The 24,737-nt window shown below is 55.0% G+C and overlaps 1 protein-coding gene and 1 pseudogene across 1 annotated transcript in view; one reads left to right on the forward strand and one right to left on the reverse strand.

Annotated features, from left to right (window-relative positions):
• Positions 1-1,029: 1,029 nt before the first annotated feature.
• The window catches only part of GALNT16 (polypeptide N-acetylgalactosaminyltransferase 16), a 107,351-nt gene continuing 83,643 nt past the window's right edge, over positions 1,030-24,737 (reverse strand). Inside the window, exons 7-15 of the mRNA XM_075530550.1 lie at positions 24,332-24,419; positions 22,215-22,299; positions 21,827-21,930; positions 15,074-15,200; positions 13,299-13,391; positions 11,625-11,708; positions 6,505-6,646; positions 5,421-5,537; positions 1,030-3,044 (exon numbers count right to left, since the gene is read on the reverse strand). Coding sequence (XP_075386665.1) covers positions 2,907-3,044; positions 5,421-5,537; positions 6,505-6,646; positions 11,625-11,708; positions 13,299-13,391; positions 15,074-15,200; positions 21,827-21,930; positions 22,215-22,299; positions 24,332-24,419 — 978 coding nt within the window. The 3' untranslated portion in view covers positions 1,030-2,906. The remainder of the gene's footprint in view (positions 3,045-5,420; positions 5,538-6,504; positions 6,647-11,624; positions 11,709-13,298; positions 13,392-15,073; positions 15,201-21,826; positions 21,931-22,214; positions 22,300-24,331; positions 24,420-24,737) is intronic.
• On the forward strand, positions 6,862-10,360 carry LOC142426061 (malate dehydrogenase, mitochondrial pseudogene; annotated as a pseudogene).

Consider the following 24,737-nt stretch of genomic DNA (forward strand, 5'->3'; position numbering starts at 1 on the left):
TGAGGTCAAAGACTCAGGCCAGGCTGCAATGTTACCCCTGGACTGCCAGCCAAGCTGGTGAGCCCAGCAGACTTCACTGGGCCTCACCAGCTCATCCTCCTCCAGCCCAAGGCCCGCGCTGATGTTTCATGGTGCCTTCTGCCCCTGGCTGCAGGGAGAGGCCCCACCTGCCTACCCACCAGATCTTGATCACCTGAGATTGTAGCTCCTCGTGTATTTGCCTGTCTCCCCTGGAAGGGACCATTTTTTCTTATTTACATCTGTTCCATCCTTAATAAAGTGTCTGACGTGTAGCCGAACCAAACCAAACTCACTGCCCTCCGGTCCCTATGCTGATCCCCAGGGGCCCCTTGTGGGTTTCTGAGACTGTAACTGTCTACGGGAGTAGAAAGCCCAGTCTTTCTCCCTTGGAGCTGATGCTGGTTTTGAACTGCCGACCATGCAGATCACAGGCTGACACGTAACCACTGCGTCACAGGGCTCTGACACATGGCAGGCGTTCAGGAGGTCTTGTTCATAGCATTAACAACAAACACAGCTAGTCAACAGTAGTCTGCTGCTGTAGGGTGTCTCTGGGGGGAGTCCCACTCCTGGTGACCAGGTGTGTCAGAGCAGGACTGTGTTCCCAAAGGTCACTGTCACCTCAGGGCAGGCAGGCTGCGGAGCAAGGTACCTGACCAGGAGGGGCCGGCAGCGTGGGGCTTGACCGTGTACAGCTTCCCTCCTCCAGGATGGAGGCCCCGCCTTCTCCTTGGACAGCAGTTCGCAACCTGTGGGTTGCGACCCCTTTGGGGGTCAAATGGCCCTTTCCCAGGGATTACCCGATTTGTAACAGTAGCAAAACAGCAGTGATGAAGTAGCAACGAAAATAACGTTAGGGTTGGGGTCCCCACCACCTGAGGGACTACGTGAAAGGTCCGAGACATGGGAGGGTGGAGGAGACCCACTGTGTGACTAGGAGGCAGAGAGGGTGGTGCTGAAGGGCTGGCTCGGCGCTCCATCAGGAAAGGACGGGCTGACACGCGCGCGTAGGAGAAGTGGTTTTTATTCCAGGTGTGCGTGTCAGAGATGAGGTCTCCGAGGGGCACCCAGGGCACATGCTTTGGTCAAGACGAGGAAAAGGGAACAGAATGGGTCTGAGTCCCCACAAAGGGCGCTGACAAGTTCAGCGCCGGGTTAAGACAAGCAGGGCGGGGGCGGGGGGAGGCCCTCTCAGAGCCCACCTGAGCCACCGTTCACTTACTGTCATCAAGAGAGTCCTGTGACCACCCTGCCCCCAAAGGCCCATGGCGGAGGGGGCCCAGGCCCTAAATCCCACCTCCTATCCCATCCCCGAGTAGTCAAGTCCTAAGCTGCAGCAGGAGGCGGTGCCCCAGCAGAATGAGACCCAAAGTCCATGGGAGAAACCTCGCAGCAGAGGATGGGGGGGTATGGCTGTGCGGGTGGAGGGCCCCACGCCCTGCAGTTGAGCCTGGGGGCAGCAGCCCGGCTCAGAAGGCCTCCAGGGAGAGTCAGGGGCGGGCGGAGAGGGCACCTGTGGAGAACCCTCCAGGGTGGGTGCTTTGTACAAGGGACACTTGGCTTCCTGACAAGGGCTGCGTGGAGGGGCAGGGAGCTAGACGTTTGTGCACAGGGAGGAGGGAGGTGGGTGAGGTGGGTGATTGCTCCAATCTGAAGCAGACACCTTTGGGGCTCAGGCGCTTCCTGAAGAAGCTGGGAGACACCATGGATTACCCCCCAGCCCAAGGCAATCTTTTCTGGACAAGTTCAAGAGTCCCAACCCCTCTAGAACCCATGAACACCCTAGGGAGCGGTGGGTCCCTGGTCTATGAAGCAGAGGGTCCTGGTGCCAGGTGGGTCAGTCCTAAGCTGGCTCACCGTGGAGTCCTGGTACCAGTGAGCTTTTGCCCAAGATCATGCAGAGCGAGATGGTGGTGGTGGTATGAGGGGCCAGGGGCAGCAGGGGCGGATCCAAGACCAGGTCAAGGCGGAGGGAGAACAGAGGCCCAGGGGCTGTGAGGAGGAGACAGACGCCCCCACCCGTGGCTGTCCCTTTGAGGGAGCAGGGGTGGGAAGGGAGAGTGAGACCAGGCTGCCCTGGTGACTGGTGTCCAAGCTCCACCCACTGCCAGCGTGCTGTCTACATTGGTGAAGACTTCGGAGGAGGAGGCAGGGGGTGGAAACAAAGAACGAGGGTGTGGTCAGCGGAGCGGTGGCCGTCCATGCTTTGGGACATAGGCCAGGGCACCGGATGGTCATTGAGGCCCGAGGAAGAGGCGAAAGGCCCTCCGAAGCCTCTTGCTAAGCATCCGGGGTCCCACAGCAGCACGGCTGGTGTCAGGTCCTGGGACTGGTAGGCTGCGGGAAACTCCCTCCTGGGCAGGAGATCTTACTCTTGGAAGGCTTTGCTGCTCCTCTGTCTTCGGCTCTTTTGTGAATTACCGTCCGTGGCCTTCAAATGGGAGGCCGCCAGTTCTCTCTTCACCAGGGCAGCCCGCAGCCGGACCTGGCATCTCTTAGGACAGGACACCTCCTTCTTGCTGACCCCCGCTTCTCCCTCTGTCCCGCACTGCAGGGAGGCCCCACGGCCAGTTGGACTCCCATGAGGCCTTCTGTCCTTGCTCCCGCTGTGGGGAGGACTCCCAGAAGGGGGGAGGGGCAGAACAAGGTCCAGGGCGCCTGCCCAGCTCTGCCTGGTCACAGCCCGGCATCCTGACCATCTCCTCTCCCAGGGCAAGGCCGAGAGGGCATCAAGCTCTGGTGGTGGCGGCGGCAGCAGGGGTGTTTGCTGATGATTCCGGGAGAAATGTGAAGAGATGGACACAGGCCGCTTTCCGCTCCCCGCCCCTAACCCCCTTCTGGTCCCAGAGTCTCATGCAAAAGGTACAGGAGGCCCGGGGCTACAGTCAGGAGTGTGGCAACAGCTGCCACTGCTGGGCGGGGGCGTCGGCCTGACACTTGTTGGTCACCAGCTGGGCAGGCTGCGTCTCCAGGCAGAGCCCACTGACGGACTGTTGGATGAGAGAGCCTTTCCTCCTCCATTTCTAGGGAGAAAACAAGCAGTACAGTCATGGCTAGGCCCGAGTCGCTGGTCTGTATGCAAATAACTCCTCCTATACCTAGAAGACCCTCCCTCATGGAAGTTCCCCCCAGCCACCCCACACAGACTTTAAACCCCTCCCCTCCCACGGAGCTGCCCCTGTCGTTTCAGGAGGTGATTCCTTCATCCCAGAGGACAAAGTAGAGGCCCCGAGAATGAGTCTAACCCAGAGGGGGATTCTGTTTGGCCTGCACCTACCCACCCACCCACCCTCCGCCAGCCCGTCAACTGTCTTCAGGTCAATGCCAACCCCACGCGGATCGGAGTAAACTATGTTCCGTCGGGCTTATGCGCCCTTATTTTTTGTACAGAGACCAGTTTGTTCATGGTTCCCAAGGGCAGGCAGGAGGTAGAGAAAAAGGAGGATTTACTGCTGAGTGATTGATTTTCTGTTACAAGGAAGGGGAAAACTTAGCAATGGGTCATGGTGATAGCTGAATGAAGACATGATACGTGGAACTACATTGTACACGTGACATGGAGACAGAGAAAAACCCGTATCGTTGTAAAACAGAGTGTTATGGGCAACACTTCACACGTCATACCATTAACCACTCGGTCATACTATGAAGATTCGTGCGGTCACCTCCATGATCCGTTTCAGATCATCGTCCTCTCATTGTGAACTGCTGCCCTCATCCTCCCCTGCCGCTCCCCTAGGCGACCAGCCATCCAGTCATTTCCTACAGGTCTACCGCTCCTGGATGCCCTACACGGAACATCACACCCAGAGGGCTTCTAAAGGCTGGTTTTTGGGGTGTGTGTGTGGGGGACGTAGCTCATCAGGTCCTTCCTCCACATTGCCTCTGGGTAGATGCCACCCCAGCTGTTCAGCTAGCCCCCCCTCCCCCCGCACCACCCAGGGACTCCTCGGGCTGCAGTGTTTATTTAAAATCGGCTTTCATGGCTACAACATGAGTCTTCTTTTATAAATTCTCATCAAACATTGGGCCCAGTTTCCGATGGCGTGCCTGCTGCTCAGGGCTCTCACTCCTGGTTCACCGCTCCTCCCTTCCCTCCGTCAGAAGCGGGCCCACCACCTTCCTACAGCCTGTGTTTGTGCACTCGATCTAGGTGCATCTTTTACTTCCTCAAACAAAAGTTCTTCTCTCCGTGTGGCCCTAAGATTCTGTCCCGGCCAGTTACTTATCTCGGTGAGAGGGGATGGGCCACCGTCTTTGCAGAGGCGAAGCCTTCAGTCAGAGGGGAGAGGGTGGGGGGAGTGGGACTTGAGCTCCCCAACCCCAGTCACGAAGCAGCTTCACCTCCTGGTGCCTCATTTCCCCTGCTTTGTACAGAGGCGAAGAGTTGATCCCATGGAACATTCTAGAAGTGCTTGCATAGAGGATAGCGCATAGTTGGTCCACACAGGAGAATGAATGAGAGGCTGAGATCTATGTTGCAAGGCTCAAGGAATAATAAGTTTGTCCAACTCACGACTCTCTCGCAGTTTTTCCGGACATAAACATACACAAACATAGACTCAGATTATCTCACACACACACACACACACACACACACACACACACACACACACACACATACACACACAGCGCCAGGCTGTCACAGCCCCATTAGTGAGCCACCCTATCCTGGGTCTCAAACTGGCTACTAGTTGGGCACAGGGAGGCAACCAGGAGGGCAGGGAGGTGGCTGGAGCACTGTCCCCGGGCAGCGGGGCAGCCCTCCCCCAGGAAGAGTACAGCACGGGCAAAGGCAGAGATGACTCTGAGCCCCACTTCTGGTCCTCACCCTGGCACAGCTTCCTGTGTGCCCTGAGCAGGTGACGCCATCTCTCAGATCAAGGGACTGTCTCAGCGTGACTGAGAGAGTCCTGGAAGGGACCCTGGCTGCTCAGAAAGCCAGTACCGAGTCTCCAGCAAGGTCCTCGGCCAGCCTCCATCATGTGCTGGTTAAGACGTTAGCCTTAGGAGTCACCCTGGTCTGGGCTGAACCCCAGCTCTATCCTATCCTGGGAATAGTCAGTACTGGGGCTCCTGTCCCTGGGCTGGCTCCTGGGAGGGCCAGATGAGCTGACCGATGTAAGACTGTTAGCACTGCCTCTATCTGGGTGAACGATTCATACACTCCATTGCTAGCCTGAAAGTTGCAGGTCTGAGTCCACCCAGGGGCAAGTCAGAAGAAAGGCCTGGCGATCCCTTTCCCAAACGAGCCTTTCAAAGCCCTACAGAGCCCAGTTCTGCCCTGGCACAGGATGCTGAGTCTGAAGCATAGGATGTAGACTCAGATCCTCTGATATTCTGAGAGCCAAGTCCGTGGGCTGCAAGGTCTCCAGGCAGAGCGGAGCGAGGCGGCTTACCTGACTGCCTTCTTTGGGGTTGCACACCTGCAGTGCGACCAGGGCCCCAGGGGAGGGGAAGGCAGCAGCCAGGCACTTCCCCTGCTGCTGGATGAGATGGTCACTGAACAGCCACGCCTGTGGGAGGGGACCAGAAGGCCCCAGTCAGAAAGTGAGGTTCAGCAATGGAAGCTAACGGCCAGAGGCGGGAAGAGCCACTCCAGCTAACAGGACAAACAGGTCTGTCTTGGAAGAAGCACGGTCAGAGGCCTCCATCTCACATGCTTTGGACATGTTGTCAGGAAAGACCAGTCCCCAGAGGGGGATACCATGCTTGCTACGGCGGAGGGCCGTGAAAAGAGGAAGACAAGATGGACTGACCCACCAGCTGCCACCATGGACTCGGGCAGAGGGTTTGGTGTGAGAGTGGTGTGGGACTGGGCAGTGTTCCTTGTGTTGTGCAGAAGGTCCCTGTGGGCCAGCACTCACTCAATGGCCCCTAACAACCTCCCTTCCTGACCCCCCTGGCAGATGCCGCACAGTGCTGGCAGCCGGGGGGGGGGTGGGTGCACGGGGATGTGTGGTACAACTTGTTTGGTTTTTGTAAGCTTGACCTTTTTCATTATGAAGTATTGGGGGTGGGGGGGGACAGGGCTGAGCCTGAGCTGGCCGGAGGGCAATGGAAAGGGCCCTGAGGGATGGTGGAAACTGGGGAGGACAGGACATGGGACCAGGACAGTCAAGGAGTAGGGATGAGGAGGCTGGGGGGCTCAGTGACAGCGTTGGACTAGCTATGGTTGCCTCCCAGTGCGGTGCCGGTGCTGGCGGGAAGGTGGGTTTCCCTCTTCAGGAAAAGAGGGGTGGAGCGCAGAGGCCGACTGTGGCTGGCTGCAAAGGGGATGGGGTACATGGCAGGAGCAGACTCAAGGCACAGACTGAGAGGGGTCAGCTTGCAGGGCCCTGGAAAGGTGGGTCTGTGGATGGGTGAGGGCAGAGAGGAGGAGAAGGAACAGAGGGGGTGTCCCTCATCCCACTCCTGGGCAACATCGCTTCCCCCCAATACTCCCCGATCCACCCCACCCTCCCCAGGTCTTCAGCAGCTTACCTGGGCTGCAGGGGGGTTCTTGGCGGACCCTCTGCAGATCCCCATTCCAAGCAGGGTGTCACCAGCCGTGTCCTGGCCCTGGGATTCTAGGCAATTAACACCCTGCTTGATGATGCCAGGAAGCACTTCCTTCTCGGGGACACTGCGAGAAAAGGCCGTGGTCAGGGTGGCCCTCTATCTGCCAGCCTGGGTTTACCCAGGCCCCAGGTCAGAGGGCAGCACGCAGTCAGCTCCCAAGGCACACAAAGGAAGCAAGCAGAGTCAACGAGGTAACAGGAAGACTGGGGACTTGTGAGCCTCTGCGGGAGGCCAGGGCAGATACACAGGGCCCCAGGGTAGAGAGCTCAGGTCGAAACAATGGACAAGCACAGCAGAGACGCTGCGGCAGTGGAACTGGGAGGTCAGTACAGAACGGTGCAGTAGGCTTCCCAGTCTGTGCAGCCAGGCAGCTCCAGGGGCCATGCCATCCCATGGAGCCAGAGAATGGGGCGCCTTTGAGCTGAGGCTTCCTGACAGAGTTGGGGTGCCCCAGCGCTGATTAAGAGAACTGCAGAGCTTTGCAATACTTGGCAGAGCAGGGCAGAGACTGGGGGAGAGGCCTGTCTGTAGTGGAGAAGCTGTCCTGACCGGATAACTGTATCCTGAATCATTCAAGATCCGGATTTATAACTAGTTACTTCCCTAATAACCCCCCTCCCCTAGCTATCGAGTCCTGTGTGCCATTGCAGCAGATTATCTGGATCCCAACAGCTGGCTGACCCCATTCATCAGAGTCCTGTCTTTTGGTGTATAAACCACATTTCCTTGTTTTTCCTTATTATCATGGTGTTATTAAATATTCATCTTTGGGAGATTGATTGAGTTTGCTAAGCACAATATTCTCTAGCTCTGTCCACGTCTTCAGTTGCGTGAGAGCGTTGTCATTGTTTTTCATTGCTGCATACTATTCCATGGTGTGAATGTATGAGAGCTTGTTCATCCATTCCTCTACAATTGAGGTTTTTTGGTTGTTTCCATGTTTTTGCTGTTATAGAAAGTGCCAGCTACTGTCAGATTTGGTAAAGATTTGATTTCCCCCTTGTAGGAATCAGCCTTAGAGTTGTTGATCCTGGGTCTCTTTCCTCTTTGTGAAGTTCAAGATCAGACATCCCCTCCAAGCACCGTGCACTGTGTGTGTGTTGTGTGCGCGCGCATGCACACAAGTGCAGTGAAGAGTCCAGAGTGCCCCAGACCCTCCTATCTCTTCCTTGACCTATCCCTGTTCTCAGTGGCCAAGCGGGTCAGCTTTCAGTGTGGGGATGGGTGAGGCCTCCATGGATACATATGGACCAGTCGCAACTCCGGAGGTGTCCGTGGGGTCCTGTAGGCTCAGAGTCGCTCTGATGGTCGACGGCACCCACTCCCCAGCTCCCTGGCAAGCTGTCTGCACCTGGGTCTCGTCTAGCCAGTGCCACCATGAGTCCGCAGGTCTTTGTAGAAATAGTAATCGGTGCCCTTTCCTCAAGCCGCTCTACTACCTCCACCTGCTGGAAAACTGACTGAAGACACCGGCTTTGTGAGCAGGAGAGAGTCTGCGCCCTCCATCAGGAACCATAATCAACACACTGTCTACACTCGCAGACTCGGCGTGGCTGTGAAGGGCATGCGCCACACAGCTGCTCCCTGCAGCTAGCTACGTCATCAGTTGCGGGGGACGGCCTTGTGACAGCCCAGCATTAGGAGCCCCTGCTTGGAGAAAATCAGGTATCTTTTGTGCCCAGAGATCTCCTTTGGAACCAACAAGTTGACCCCCTCTGGGCTCCACACCCTGAGAACCGAGCTGGCTGGGGTCAGCCAGCTGAGGGGATCCAGATCACAACAAGGCAGCAACATGTTACTGACTCGCACCCGGCGACGGGGCAAGTGGAAGGCAAGGGATCATCTCGCTCTGACCTGGGTGGCTGCGGCCATTCTCCTGCTTTGTGATTAATCCGCTTTGGAATCACTATGAAATTGTTATGAAATCTGTCTTGCTCTTGGCCCCCAGGTGATACGTGGTACATTGTGTGGGAGGAGGGGGGACTGCGATGTGACACCTCCCACAGGCTCCCCACTCTTCCCGGTCTCGCTCCCTAAGGCAGGAGTCTATGGACGCCATCCAAATGCTGCTTGAACTCTGCCAGAAAGTATAGAAATGATCCTTCCTTTTGCCCTAGTGTCTCAAGGAAGAAAAAAACCCCAAACCAACACGCAGCTGAATGAGTACAGTCCCCTTAAAAGGAGTCATTTCAGGAAACTGTTCATTTACTATATTTTTAAACATTAACGCTCCTCTCCTCACAGCTGTCGCCTGGGGGGTTGGGGATCCAGCCTGCCAACTCTCTCCAAGAGGCTGCTGTGGCTAAAATGGTCTTGCAGTGCCCTGGAAATTGCTCCCGAAGTCAGTTCCCTCTTGTCACTTGAGAGCCGCGTATTCTTTAGGACCCAGAATTAGATTATTGAGGTTAATCATCTGGTTAATTCACTGGACTTGTCTACAACCGCACCGTGGCTGCCTGCCAGAGGTGCGGCTATCCTCAAAGGACAAAGATGCGCCTCCTTCTGAGATATTCGAGCTCAGGGGGCCCGCTGTCCAGGAGGAGGAATGTTCCAGAATGCCTCGGGCGCATCCTTGGGAGAAAGCTGTCTGCGGTGGAATGGCCCCAGTCCCCCAAGGTGACCGAGGTGGGAGGATGTGAATTTCAAAGCCTTTATTTAGGTGTATTGATTATGTAATGTATTCAGTCAATACTATTTATTGGGTTCCTAGTTTATGGCCTGGCCTAGAGAGAAAAGCCGTTAACAGGACAGATAAAACCTCCTCCCTCCCCTTTGCTCCCCCTCCTGTGCCCCTCCTGCCCAGCCCTGCTCTCTGTCCTCGCCTGGCCAGCGGCCGCTGCCCTCCGCCGCAGCGTCAGCACCTCGGCCCAGAACCATGCTAAAGCAGCCGTGCCGGATGCTTCTGGTGGAATTAGGCATCCCCTCTCACTTCTCCTGGGTGAGCCGCCTGACCCTCTACGATACCGCTCACACCCCTGGAGCAGCCGCTGACCTGAGCCACATCGAGACCAGAGCCCATGTGAAAGGGTGCCTCGGACCCCAGCGGCTGCCTGACTGCTTGAAAGGTGGCGACGTGGTAGTCATCCCAGCGGGATCCCAAGAAAGCCAGGCAGGACGCGGGACGGCCTGTTCAACTCCAACGCCACGATCGGGGCCACCCTGGCTGCCGCCTGTGCCCAGCATCGCCCCAAAGCCATGACCTGCATCACGGCCAATCCGGTCAGCACCACCGTCCCCATCACCACGGAGGTGTTCAAGAAGCATGGCGTGTACACCCCAAGAAAATCTTCGGGTGACCTCCCTGGACATCGTCAGGGCCAACACTTTCGTGGCGGAGCTGAAGGGTTTGGACCCGGCTGGAGTCAACGTCATGGTCATTGGCGGCCACACCGGGAAGACCATCATCCCCTGATCTCCCAGTGTACGCCCAAGGTGGACGTCCCCTCACGGCGGACCCAGGAGGCCGGCACGGAGACGGTCAAGGCAAAAGCGGGGGCAGGCTCTGCCACCTTGTTCATGGCCTGTGCGGGTGCCCACTTCGTCTTCTCCACCGTGGACGCGTTGGACGGCAAGGAGGGCGTCATCGAGCGCTCCTTTGTGAAGTCCCAGGAGACGGACTGCACCTACTTCACGCCGTGGCTGCTGGGAAAACGGGCTGGAGAAGAACCTGGGCATCGGCAGGGTGTCCTCGTTCAAGGAGAAGCTGATCGCCGACGCCATCCCCGAGCTGAAAGCCACCATCAAGAAGGCGGCGGAGTTTGTGAAGAACATGGAGTAAGCCGCCTGCCAGAGGAGGCCGCCGGTCCCTAACTTATTCGGGCTCCTTGTCACGTAAAGTGATTTCAGAGATCTTCGTTGCTTTTCCAACTTGCCCTGACGATGTTTGTTGTACGTGTGTCACCATCCCTTCCAAATCGGAGCATCAATAAAAGCCATCTTTGATTTAAAAAAACAAACAAAACCTTCAACCTGTGCGGAGTTTACGGTCGAGTGCGGGGACCGGGTAGGGAGGAGGACAACAAACATAACTGGGCTGATTCAGGCCATGCTACAGGTGTTGGCAGTTCAAAACCCCCAGCAGGTCCGAGGGAGAAGACTGGACTTCCTCCAGCTACAGTCTCGGAAACCCAGGGGTCGCTCTGCACCAGCATTGGCTGGATGGCAGAGAGTTTGGCTGGTTGGTTGGAGAAGGTGCTGAGCCCGACAGGGAAAGAAAGCAGTGTGTTGGGGAGGGCGGTAGGGCAGGAAAAGTCTGCCTACAGAGGGGACGCTGCAATTGAGAGCTGCCGGAGGCCAGCAAGGGAACTGCGTGGCTGGACCCAGGACCCCGAGCATCTCCAGCCCCGCACCCCCAACCCATTCCTGCTTATCTAGCACAGCTGCTGTTCAGGCTGCGGAGACTCGGGGTAACTACAACCCCCAGAGGCCCTGTCTGTCTTCTCCTCCCTCATCGGCTAGAGCAAGCAATTCCTGATGCTTGCAGTTTGATGATGATGATCAATGGCGGCACAGTATTTATTTAGACTGATACACAGCATCACTACTCAGCCCTGTTGCAAAGCTGCTTCTTGTTCTATTTTGCACACAGCAGCAAAAGAGGCCCCAGTGACTATCTTAAACTTGCCAGCAGCTTTTTGCCTCGTTGGCGTTAATTCCTTGGGAGAGAGTCCCAGGAGGCAGGGAAGAGGGCCAGAGGGGAAGCATGCGCCTGTGGCCTCTGCTACACAATGCGGTGCTGGCTTTCCTGAGGGGACAATGTCCGCTTTCACCTGGCCGACCAGGTCTGTTAAACATGCAGCTCCCTCCGCCCACTCCTCACTGACAACGCTTGGTGCTGGGGCATCGACCCCATCAGAGCCTTCTCAGAAATAAACACCATCAGCCGGGAAAAAGCCAGACTAACTGGGATGTGAGATCGAAGGATTTGGGGGAGGAGGTCACCCCAGCCTCTCCTGGTAGTGTCCCCTACCCCCCACCCCCGACTCCCCCGGCCCCCCAGGTGGATGGATGTACAAGGCAGAGCGAGAGGGTGCGGCACTCACGTGAGCTCAGGGTACACATTCTCCAGGTACCAGCGGAAGGACTTGCAGTTCATCTTCTTCCGCTGCTCAATCCGGGTAGCAACACTGAGGGGGAAGGCCAGACTCAGGCTCGGGCCTCAGACATGGGCAGCGGGGAGGAGGCCTTACGCCTCCTCAGGCCCGAGGCAGGGACAGCCCCCAGGCCCCAGCTGGCTGGCTGGCTCTCTTTTGCCACCTGCCCTCTGCAGTCAAGGACCCAGAGCCCAGGAGGCTGTCCTGCCCAGCACTGGTCACTTGCCTTATGTCCTATCTGACCTGCAAGTTCACCCCAGTCTCCCACTCTTCTTCCTCCCTGTTCTCAAAGTCCTGCTCAGAACTCATCACCCAGGAGGATCTCAGCCGGTTTCTCCCGCCTTCAGGCCTCAGTTGTGAAAAAGCCAAGCAAACTCACTGCCACCAAGTGGATGCTGGCCATAGTGACCCCATAGGGCAAGGAGGGCTGCTCCTGGTGGCTCTGAAACAGCAGCGCTTCACAGTAGCAGAAAGCCTCGTCTTTGCCCCTTGGATCAGCTGGTGGATTCAAACTGCTGGCTCCAACGTGTGACCCACCAGGACCCCAGTTGTGAGCTGCTAGAGATGGTGTCTAACTGTACAGTGAACCAAGCACCGCCCTGCCCTGTCCTGCCACCTCCACCATCTGCTTTTCGGTCCCTTTGTGACCACCAACTCAAGGACTAAATCAACACATCCTCACATGATCCAGGTTATGCCCCACTGGCAGCGCCACACACAACGCAAGCTGAGTTTCACAAAACGACACTCCTCACTGAGACCAGCTCTCTCATTTTCTCGACCATTTAATGCCAAGCCAGTTCAGTGCTGTATCTCTCTCTCTCCTTTCTAATGGTGGTCACGACTCACTAAACCAGTGGTTCTCAACTTCCTGATGCCGTGACCCTTTTAGACAGTTCCTCAGGTGGTGGTGACCCCTAACCATCAAATTATTTTTGTTGCTACTTCATCACTGTCATTTTGCTACTGTTCTGCATCAGGCGACCCCTGTGAAAGGGTCGTTCGACCCCCAAAGGGGTCGTGACCCACAGGTTGAGAACCGCTGCACGAACTGGACTTGACGACCCATGTGAAATGCTTTGATTGTCCTGGTGCCGCTGTAGGCAAGGCATTAGGTTATGATCCTCAAGGTCACGGGTTCAACCCCAACCGCCATTCTGGGGGAGAAAGACGAGGTGATCGCCTGTACAGACTTAGTCTCTGAAACCCTGCAGTAGACTTGATGGCAGGGAGTTTGGCTCGGCTTTTAGCAACTAGCCGTGACAGGAAAACCGGTTAGCAGATCACAAACCGACTTTGAAAGAAAACCCCTAGTGTTTTCTGTAGATCGCTCCGCCCAAGTTCCCCCCAAGCATATCCACAGACATGTGACCAGGCCAGTCTTTCAGAAACAAGGCTTCTGTCTTCATTTCTCCTGTGAGATCACAGGCTCCACAAGGACCAGCGTCTGGTCTCTGTGTGGCTGACCCCCACCCCCGCCCACCTCCCAGGTCCCGGAAGAGCCCAGCGGAGTGGGCGCTCAGTCGTGAAGAGCTTGAGAGAAGTTCCCGGCACCTCTCTGATTTTGTGAAGGACATGCTAGTGTGGGTGAGAGGGGTCAGCAGGGGACAGGAAGGGACCCACCTGCCAAAGGCCTTCCCGATGGCCGAGGGCCGGGCCTCATAGTAGTACTGCTTGTACTCATCCATCCACACCTCAGCAGTCCGCTTGGTGTTCCTGAAAGGCCAGCGAAGAGCTCAATGAACATCCACATCAGGAGCAGCTCCGTACACTACCGGGCCGGTGTCTACACTGGCTTGGGCTGGTCTCAATTAGGACCCTCTTTGGGAAGGACAACCTGTCTACTCTCGTCCAAGTGTGTAGACATGTGTGTTCTCTTAACTCTCCACTGTTCTGAATCAGAGAAAAGACCTATGCCGAGGCACAAAGGACACGCACACGGAGACTTGCTGAAACGCTGAAGGCCACACAGGTGCCCAGCAGTGGGCGAGTGGTTACTAGGCAGCCCTGAAAAAGAGGGGGAAGGTACGTGTGCACTGACCTAGGAGGTTGTGCCGTGTGGCATGTAAAAGCAGCATGCTCCAGAAAAAAGACCGAGGGGCAGCATGACCCTATTTATATCCAAGTCCAAACACACAAGCCTATGGGCGTACGAACGTGTATGGGAAGACGTGGCTTGGTCAGTAGCCACCTAGTTTGTAGCTACTTCTGGACAGACAAGCAGGATGCACAGGGATGAGACAGTTAAACAGATGTCCCTTTACTCTTCATCTCTCGCTTAAGGAGTGAAAACATAATCTATAATGTGGATACAGATGTGCATCTATTCTTGTCTATGAAAGAGATAAGAAACTCCCAGCTGACACAATGGGCTGCATATTGACCACTGTGCTAATCACAAGTCCGGTGGTTTGAACCTACCAGTGGCTCTACAGGAGAAAGAAGAGGCTGTCTATGCCTGCAAAAATTTAAAGTCTTGGAAACCCAAAAAGGGCAGTTTAATTTTGTCTTACAGGGTCCCTGAGTCAGAATCAGCTTGATGGTAGTGAGTGTTTCGGTTCTGTTTTAAACTTGTACATGGAGCTGCTATCTCTGCTGCGTTAGTTTTCATGGTGTTAGTACTTTTAGGAGCCTTGGTGGCATCGTGGGTTACTGATAGGCCTGCTAACAGCAAGGTCAGCAGTTCAAAACCACCAGCTGCTCTGAGGGAGAAAGACAGGGTTTTCTATTCCTGTAAGTCGTTAGTTTTGGAAACTCACAGGGGCAGTTCTGCCCTGTCCTATAGCGTTGCTATGAGTCAGCACCGACTCAATGGCAATGCATTTTGTTTTTGTTTTCTGTTGTTGCTTTGATAGCGACGAGAACAGTAAAAAGCGGGTGCAATGGGAAGCCAAACAGAATAGCGGGCCGAGAGCGGCGAGCCGGACGTGGAAGCTGCTTCTCCATGCTGTTCCCTGGCGCCCGGGACTCAGCAGGTGCAGCCTCGTCCTGGCGAGGGGGGATGCTCATGGCATCCCCCAGCTCCCCTCCCTCCCTCCCTCCCTCCGGAGAGGACTCAAAGTGGTCTACTGCCAAGATCTTCCCATTCCCCTTGAGACAGGGGACTGGAAGAGTGGCTGCATTGCTAAGTCAGGGTTGGGACACTGACCATGACCATGAATGGGACAGTGACCAGCCCATCATCTGGTCCGAGACGCTCCTGGACAAGGTCAAGAGAGCCTCCATGGCAACACTCCACCTTCATCCTTCTACTCCTGGAAGTGTCCTCCAGGGGGGATATCACTGAGGCCTAGAGAGGGGGAGTGGCTACCCAAAGTGAGGAACTTTGTGCAGGGGCCCCGGCTCTAAGACCTAGGAGTTCTGGCTCCTGATCCAGTGCTCTTTCCAGTAGGACCTACCTGATGTAGGTGAGGGCGTTGCCCTCAGGGAAGTTGTAGGGATGCCGCTTCCGGAAGACGTGACCCACCCGGCTGCAGGGAACAATCTCCAAGCTCCCACCGCACATCCACACCCTGAAGGAGAGCTCTGTGGGGGACAGCAGCTGTCAGCAGGGGAGGAGCCCCCCTCCCCAGGCAAGCCCCCTCTGAATAGAGGAGGGAAGGGGCAGCTTCTCTGGTTAGAGACACAACGGGGTAGAAGCTCCCAGGCCTATTTAAATGGGATTTATTTGCTCCTGGCACATATTCCTGAAGGTCCCTCCATGCACATGTGTGTATGTGTGCCCTCCCCGCCGCTCGAAGGCACACACATACACAGCCCCACACTGGAGCCCAGGGAGGGTGGTGAAGGAAGCTCTGAATGAACATCCGGATCACGAGGTCACGAAAAAGGCAGCAAACAAGAGCCTCCTTCCCAGCCTCTGCCCAGAAGGTGCTCGGAGCTGAGAAGACACATCTGCTGGTCCGCCGGCTCCAGGTGCCTGTGAGGCGGGAAGCCCCAGGCTGCTCCAGCTGGCCTCCTCCTCCCCGGCGCCTGCACGTACAGGATCCCTGCTCGTCTGCGTCACACTTGTTCACTTTGGACGGTGGCGGCGCAGCCGACAGACCTTTTGCAGAGACCTTTTCCTTGAGACCCCCGAGGAATCCAGGGGACACAAAAAAGCCATTCTCCCCAGGAGGGAGCATCACAAGCCAGCCCCCCGGGTCTCCTCCGCTCCCCGGTCGCCATTTCCAGGAAGGACCCAATTTGTTGGCAGCTGGTGAAAACACATCACTCTCTTCCAACTCCCCATTTTCTTTCCAAGAGCCCCTTGGTTGGAATGCTGTCAGACAGGACTTTGAAGCATCTCCTTCCTGTCCCAGGAACTCCGAACCTGATTGTTATTGTTTCAAAATCCATAGGCTCCTAAGTTACAGCCTTGGCCCCACGGCCGGTTTCCCAGCGGGCTTCTCCCGCTTGCAGGCACACTTGGCATCACCTGGCAGAGGTGGTCAGGAAGTGTTCTCCCAGTGACCGGCAAAGAGGGGGATGGAGGGAGGAGGAAGACCCACCAATAAGCAGGGTAAGCATGGGCTTATTTGTGCTTACTTAAAATCTGTAGGGCACAATTTCACTTGAGCTTCTTCACGTGGTGGCCAGTGCAAGCAGGCTTGGGGCCACATTGGAGCCCTTGCAGATTTTGTGCAGAGGAGCAAGGCTAGCTGAGGTGTTGTCAAAGGATGCCTAAGCGAGCCCTGTAGCAGAGTGGGGTAACTGTTGGGCTGTGAACTGAAAGGTGGGCAGTTTGAACCCATCAGTCACTCAACGGGAGGAGAATGAGGCAGCCCGTTGCCATAAAGACTCACAGCCTTGGAGACTCTAAGAGACAGTTCTAAGCTGTTAGATCACCATGAGTTGGGATAGACTCGATCTGGGCTGGAAAAACCACTCCCCGACCAGCTTAGTCCTATGTAGTGCTATAAATCCTACAGCTTGCCCAGTGAACCTACCCACAGGACAGCTAACACGTCGTCACAGGATGCTGACAGACATACATCTACCTCATCTGTTGCTCATAATTAATTTCCTTCCTGAGAGCCTGTTTCTTTTGAGCTCTTTGCTCCCAGCACAGTAGCTCGCCACAGCAAGCGAGTCTCGGTCATAACCGAGCATGCACAGGAAGACAGCCACAATTTACAGGGGACTCTGGAACAAAAGCACTTAGGCCAAGGAGCCAGATGTGGCTGGAAAGACATCATCTGGCCAACTTGGGCATTTGAAAGAAAGAGGCCCCCCATAAGTCATTTCCTGGTTAAGAATCCTAACCCCTCCCTAATGTACATTCATGACCCTCGGAAATCTGTTACATGGTGTGGTAGTGACATAATCTGTTGTCAATTTGAGACTTACGAGTGAACGGGTGGAGTTACCTGTCAATCAGGCTGCAGCTTGATGACCTCATTTGGAGGTGCTAAGGAGATAAATAGCTCGCTGGAGGCAGGACACTCGCTTACTCCCTGGGAGACATTCCCATTGACAAGACACATGGAGCTATGCTAGAGCTCTGGAGCTAAAGGAGCCACGTGGAGAGCCCTGCCAGCACTGAGATGCTTACACCACCACTGGATCCAGAAGACCTCCCTGCATTCAGCATCATTGCATGTGTTTTGTGAGTCTAAAGAGGTCTTTATAGATTGGTATCGGGCATAATAGGCTTACATCGAACTTATGGACTTGATGTGAACTGGGCTGGGATGCTTTCTCAAATATTCAATTGCTCTTGTATATAAAGCTTCTTCTTATACACATATGAATGTCTCTGGATTTGTGTCTCTAGTCCACCCAGACTAACACACATATTCATAACTCTGTAATTTATTTCCTGGCATACAGATACAAAACTGCAAACCCTCCCCCATGTTCGGGGGAGCTTGCCTGGGTGACTCTAGTCTCTGTTTTGCTCCTTGCCTGGTCAACTGAAGTGAAGCTTTCTCTTGGCACTTTCCCCCAGCCTCTGCCTTGGTGGCTCGGGCCTGCAGAAGCACACCTGGCTGGTGACAAATGGGTAAAGTATCGGACAGGGAGATGTGGGAATGGCCAACAAACACACAAAAAGATGTTTCGTCCAAACACTATGAGGTACCACTTCACAGCCCCTAGGGGACTCCAGTAGAAAAACCACCGCAAGAATCGGAGCGGAGGTGGCATAGCCGGAACCCTCACACACAGCTGGTCAGACTCCCAGGTGGCATCAGTGCCGCCGTGGAGAGCCGCTGGGTGTTTCCTCAAAAAGTCAAACAGAAATAGATCTATGTACTCATATGTTAAGAATTAAGGCAGCAGATGGACATTGGGCCTCGACTCAAGTCCTCCCTCAATGCAAGAACACTTTGTTTTAATAACCTGGCATTCTGTGACGCTCACCTTCCCGACACGATCACTGAAGACAAAGTGGGTGCCTAAGCAAATGTGGTGAAGAAAGCTGATGGTGCACGGCTATCAAAAGAGATAGTGTCTAGGGTCTTAAAGGCTTGAAGATAAATAAGCGGCCATCTAGCTGAGAAGGAACAAAGCCCACGTGGAAGAAGCACACCAGCCTGTGTGATTATGAGGTGTCAGTGGGATCAGGTATCAGGCATCTAAGACCCAGAACAAAATCATACCAATGTGAATGGGGCTGGGGTGGGGACGAGGAGTGGAAACCCAAAGCCCATCTGTAGACAATTGGACAGTCCTTCAGAGAGGGTCACAAGGAAGAGATGAGCCAGTCAGGGTGCAGTGCAGCACTGATGAAACACACAACTTTCCTCAACTTTCTTTTTTTGGCTTTTGTTCATAAGTGCTTCAGTCTTCATCCCAGTAAACCTGGGATTCATTGTTTTTTTTTTATTTAATAAATTATTTTATTGGGGCTCATACAACTCTTATCACAATCCATACGTACACCAATTGAGTAAAGCACCCTTACACATTCATTGCCCTCTCAACTTTCTTTGATGCTTCCTTTCCCCCACTATCATGACCTCAATTTTATCTTACAAATCGGATTAGACCAGAACATGCACACTGTTACAAATAAGAGCCTGAAATGCAGGGAATCCAGGATAGATAAACCCCTCAGGGCCAACAAAGAGAATGGAGATACCAGGAGGATAAGGGGAAGGTAGGGTGAGAAAGGGGGAATCAATCACAAGGATTTACATATAAACCCCTCCCAAAGGGACAAACAACTGGAAGTGGGTGAAAGGTAACAGAGGATGATGGGAGATATGAAAATAATAATCTATAGTTTATCAAGGGTTCACGATGGAGGAAAGGAGTGGGGCGAAATGAGGAGCTGATACCAAGGGCTCAAGTAGAAAGGAAATATTTTGAAAATGATGATGGCAACATATGTACAAATGTGCTTGACCCAATGGATGAATGTATGGATTGTGATAAGAGATGTAAGAGCCCCCAGTAAAAGTATTTACTTAAAAAAAAAAGAAAGTCAAACCGAACTATGGTACATCCAAGCCTGCGTGGGGCACGCTCCAAAGAACTGAAAACAAGGGTGCAAACAAGCATGAGAACCCAGATGTTCCTGCACCCCCATTCACCTTAGTCCAAAGGTGGAACCCACCCAAGTGTCCCCGAACCCACGAAGACATCAATGAGGTGCACACATATAGTGGACTATGGGTCAGCCGGGATGCATTCCACGGTGTGCACCAGCCTTGAAAACATTCAGGGCAGTAACAGCAGCCAGACACAAAGGAGCACACTGTGTGATCCCATTGCTATGAACTCCTCCGAGTCAGTAAATCCATGGAGACAGCGCTAGGCTGCTGGTTGCCAGGGACTGTGGGGAAGGGCAGTAGGGAGTGACTACTTATTGGATGGAGTTTTCTTTAGGGGCTGACGACAGTGTTTTGGAAGCAGCTAGAAGTGGGGGTTCACAACACTGTCAAGGGACCGTCACTGATTGTATGTGATTTTATATGATGCAAATTTGACCTCTACTTAAAAAAACAAAACAAGGGTTCACCACCCCTCCCGCTCCCGGTGGCTTCTGGGAGCCTGCGTGTGGCTCTCTTGGGGTCTCAGTTTGGGCATCTCCTGGGCTCCAACAAAAGAATGAAAGGAAAGGCGCAAACCCCCAGGCCGCAGGCGTCTCACTGCTCAAAACCGCTCCCAGCGGTGGAACAGCCGCCCGCGCACCACCTGAGCCTAGAAATCCCTCTGAGTTCCTTCACAGAAACAAATCCCTTACCAGGACCACTCCAGAGTTCACCTTTTAAGTTCCCCCGGAGCGTGGAGCTGGCTGTCCAATGCCGTCAGCCTGGCCGCCCACAAAAGGCCTCTGGAGGCGGCGAGGTTCCCAGTCCTTCCAGGAAGCGGGTTATGCCAAAGCTGCCTCCAGGCGGAGACTGAGACACAAAGGCCCCAAACACATGAAAGGGGGGGTCAGACTGGAGGGGTCACTACACCCCAGTCCCAGGACTTATGTCTCCAAAGGGCAGCCTGGAAATAGTTTCCTTGAATGAGGTTACAGCGGGGGAGGAGAGCCACTGCGGGGTCCACTCCAGCTGGCTGCCTAGGGGGTGGAGGGGCGAGAGGGGATTGGACCGGGCTTATCTGCCCTGTTTCTGGAGCAGACCAGAGGAAAAGGAGTCTGGCTCCCTGCATGTCAGAGGCGCCGCATTTGACTTTGATAACATCCAACAACACGTCAGGCGTTCTGGTCCAAGGAGCCAGGCGTGGAGTGTCCCTCACTGAACCTCAGTGTTCTCATCTGTCAGGTGGGTGCCAAATCGCCAGCCTTGACTTCACAAGGACGCTGGGCAGGACAGGAACAGAAATGGTGGGGAAGAGAGGGGTCCTCTTGGAGGGCAAGCCAGGCCTCGGTATTTCATAGGGCAGAGAGGACCGACTGTGTTGTGGGCATTCTCAGTCCTCTTTGCCACCTTGCCCTGCGCCTGGGAGGCCTCAGGGGCCTGTGCCTCTGGGGTCCCTTCCCGTGTCACTGGGGTGACAGGCTGAGCCGAGAGGGGCACCAGCCAGAGGTCGGGGAGGGGGAGAAGAAGAGGCATTTATGTCCCTGGCATCCTATACCTGCCCATCACAGACTGAGGGTATGTGTGTGGCCTCTTCTGTCAGGGTCCCTCCACACAGCTTATGTGGACCGTGGGGTGGCTGCCCGTCCCAGCAATCACCAGGCCCACACTGGCTCTGTGGCTTCCTGTACCCGGTACCCTGCCTAAAGTGCAGTGGGTCCTGCTAGGAGCCTGGCTGACACACACACTCTAGACGACCTGACCCTCCCCAGAGACCTTCACTTCCCACTTTGCAAATGAAACAGGGTCAAAGAGGGGGACTGATTGACCCAGAGGCACGACACACTGGAGTCCAGGGTCACCCTGTGACCCGTCTGTCCATAGTACCCCCTATCCCTGGCACAGCATGCTGGTGTGTGTGTGTGTGTGTGTGTGTGTGTACACGGGTGTGCTCCAGAACTCAGCTCCTCCGCTTCTCGAGGCCTCCAACATGTGCCCCGACTTCCATCGAGCCTCATAGTGACACAGCTGCCAGCCAGCTCTCCTTCAGGGCTTCTCCCAGCCTCTTCAAGGAAACATGGTGCACCGGGGTTTCAACCCGCCCAGGGCAGGCAGCTTGTAGCTGGTAGGAACTGGATGTGCACTTGGGCCATCTGACCACCACCCTCTACTGCCCACCCTTCGGGCTTTCAGCTCACAAACAGGTGTGGGGTAAGAAGGCTACACATGTGTAAGATGCAGCCGTGGTCCGTCTGCCTGCTCTTTCACACACGCTCCCCCAGGCACCTGCACCCCTTTCCTTACTCGCTTCGTGTTTCTGGGACAAAAGGCGCAGCTGCTCTGTGCCTCAGCTTCTCTATCTGCAAAGTGGAGATAGCAATAGTACTTATTTTATTGCGAGGATTAAATGAGCCGTTATGTGTAACTTCTTCACAACACTGGTCTTCTGCACAGAAAGTATCCATTCTGCTGGTTTACTAGCTGTTAGCACAGTGGAAACTTAGAGCCAGAGCTGGAACATCACCTGACTACCTGATTTCATTTCTGGGGTTAGTCAGTGTGCCACCACTGACGGGGTGCAACCCCGCCACTTTAGGGGTGAGTCCTAGGGGCTGCACTTCCCTGACAGCGCCCCCGTCCCCCGTCTTCCACAGGTGCTGGCTTTTGCAACTTTCATGGTATCATTTCCCAACTTACCAAAATTCTCTCCTCCCCAGATGTCCATCTGGGCATCGTACTTTCCCAGGTGGTTAAACCAGGACTTGTCGATCACGAAGATCCCTCCGGCTATGACTGGCGTCCTAGGAACAGGAAAGGACTGGTTCTAGAAGTTGGAGCCCCTTTCGATGGTCCCGTGACCCACGGTGATTCCCCCCCAGAACTCCCTGCTTGCAGCATTCCTGGGACAGGCTATCTGGTCAGTTCCCCAGCCCTCCAAACCATCCCCATGGTCTCTGTCCTCTCTGTCCCTAAGAACAGAGTCTGTGCTTAGGCCATGAACCCTCGGGAATCCCGGGGGATGGAGATGCTCCCCAGGAACCACCCAGACCTCTAAGTCAGGAAGGAAGCCCCGCAGCAGCCTGACCTGATGGGCCGGGTGGGGTCCGTCCGGCTCATCTTCTGCTCAAGAGGGATCTGCTCCCATTTGAAGTGCAGGCTCCAGTCGAATCCTGAGGGACAGAGCAGGTTGAGGGTGGGGTTCAGGGCAGAGCTCCCTGGGGCAGCTGACTCCCCTCACTTTACCACCCCTCATTTTCTCTTGGAGTTCCACACTGCCAGTCCCCTTTTCAAATGCAATGAGTCCCTGCTCTCAGGGAGTCTGCGATCTCACTGGCAGGACTGAGACCACAGAGATGAATACACAAGTGGCTACAGGTCAGTCCCGGGAAACCAGAGCTGAACAATTACTAGGGAAAGGAAAGGTGCCGTGCTGTTCCCGAATGACACTCATTCAGGAAAGTTTCCAGCATTCTCGAAATTGAGCGGAGACCCGAATGAAGGACAGATCCATGCGGAGGGAGACCTGGAGAAATGGCAGCCCCGCCGGTGGAAAGGCCCTGTGATGCTTTCTCAGAGGGGAGAGGCCTGGCTCTCTTTAGACTCCCTCCAAGGGAGTCCAGGTCCCAAAGGAGAAACCCACCGTGCCCACTAGCTCCCAGCAGCGGATCCTCCAGGGCAGCACTTTCCACTAGAACTCCATGCAACGATGGAAATGTTCCGTGAGGTACAGTCCAGGACGGTAGCCACAAGCTTCATTTCACAAGCAGCCGTGATGGCACAATGGTGAAGCACTTGGCTGCTCATTGAAAGGCTGATGGTTCAAACCCACCCAACGGTTCTGCGGGAGGAGGACCTGGTGGTCTGTCCCCATAAAGATGGGAACTTAGAAAGCCCCACGGGGCAGTTGTACTCTGTCGCACGGGTCATGCGGAGTGGGATGACAACAATAACCGTATTTGCTGCTGAGGGCAGGGAGTGTGGCTAGTAGGAACCAGGAATTGTACTTTAAACTTTCTATCATCTTTATTCACTGACATTTAAATAAGCACACGCGGTTATTGTCCACTCCGTGGGCAATGCAGCTCTTGTGTCCAGATCAGAGCCTCCTAAGGAACGGGGATGCTCACCTGAGTCCACACACATGAGTCACAGATATAATTTTAGATTTTCTAGGAGCCACTTTCAAAAAGCAAAAGGAACGCACAGAAGCAGTTTTAAGAATACGCTAGGTCTATCCAAGAGCTCAACCTATTGTCTTCTGAGCATGTCATCAACATATAAGATTCTGAATGCAATGTTTTACACCCCTCCACGTACAGTCTTTGAAATCCGGTCTAGATTCGACGGTCCCTCGCTTTCCATTCAGATCAGCCACGTCTCAAGGTCTCCATGGCTGAGCATGGCTTCTCATGGCTGGTAGCCCCCACTGAATCAGCTCCGAACCTGCGCCCAACCGATGGAATACAACCCCACCAGGGTTCTGGGCGATCTGGGGATGCGTTACGGACCGGACGGCTGTGACATGACTCGTGGGGTTTTCCTGGGCTGGTGCTTGGAAGAGCATCCCCTGGCTTTTCTTTCTATTCCGTCAGTCTAGGAGTTCTGCCCAAACCTGCTCAGCATTGTAGCCACACGCATGCCTCCTGTGAGGGATGGGTGTTGGGGGTGCAGAAGTATATTGGCTGGATGTGAACCAGGGTCTCCTGGGTAGAAAGTGAGGATTCTACCACTGAACTACTACTTCCTCTTCCAATGGAGCTAACAGCTGCCAATTTGAGGGCCGAGGCCCAGCTCTCGCCCACGGGGTATGTGCTTGGAAGGCATGCCAGGTGCTGAACTCCAAGGCTGAGAGCTGTCCCTCACCTGTCCTCACTCCAGCTGCGACATCATATCCTTCTACAGAGAACTGTGGCCGTGGATCCTGAGCTGCTGGCATTTCGGAGTGGGTTGTCAATGATGGGGACAAGGGATGGAAACTAGCCCGTCCCTGCCACTGATGAGGTCGGAAGCTTGCAGGTGACAGATCTAGTCTTTTGTCCCCATTCCAAGACTCCACTCCATTTCTCTACACTAGCTCCTTGGCGGCCTGGGCTGTGTGGGACTCTGCATGGCGGGGACAGAGAGCACCATGCCGGGCCTTTGCCTGCCCTCACCTGCCTCTCTCTTCAGGTCTAGAGACGCTCCCCAGAGAGCAGGACCCACCTCCTCGAAGGTCAGCAGATGCCGCCAGGTAGGCAAAGTTATCCAGACTGATGACGTCGATGATGGGGCTCACCACACGGGTGTGGTCCTAGGAGAGGAGACACAACAAGACAGCCTGAGGCCCGGGGCTCCATGAAGCAAGTCAGGGAACCCTAGATTCTGCAGGATGTTCCTAGGGCCATCCCAGCACCCTAGCAGGCTCTAGGAGCTGCCCTGCACCACCCCACACAGGCTCCCTGGAGGCCCCACCTGGGTCTCATGGGCTTCCATGCACGCCCAGCCTCGTCCTCTCACATGATTTAGAGTCAGTGAAGCCCTCCTTACTGCTGCCTGCTGACGGGCTTTCTCCTTTAAGCTACGCTCACAATGTCCTCGGGCATGAGCTGCAAGAGACGGCTCTGCCGCT

This window comes from Tenrec ecaudatus, chromosome 14 (assembly GCF_050624435.1).
Source record: "Tenrec ecaudatus isolate mTenEca1 chromosome 14, mTenEca1.hap1, whole genome shotgun sequence".
Lineage (NCBI taxonomy): Eukaryota > Metazoa > Chordata > Mammalia > Afrosoricida > Tenrecidae > Tenrec > Tenrec ecaudatus.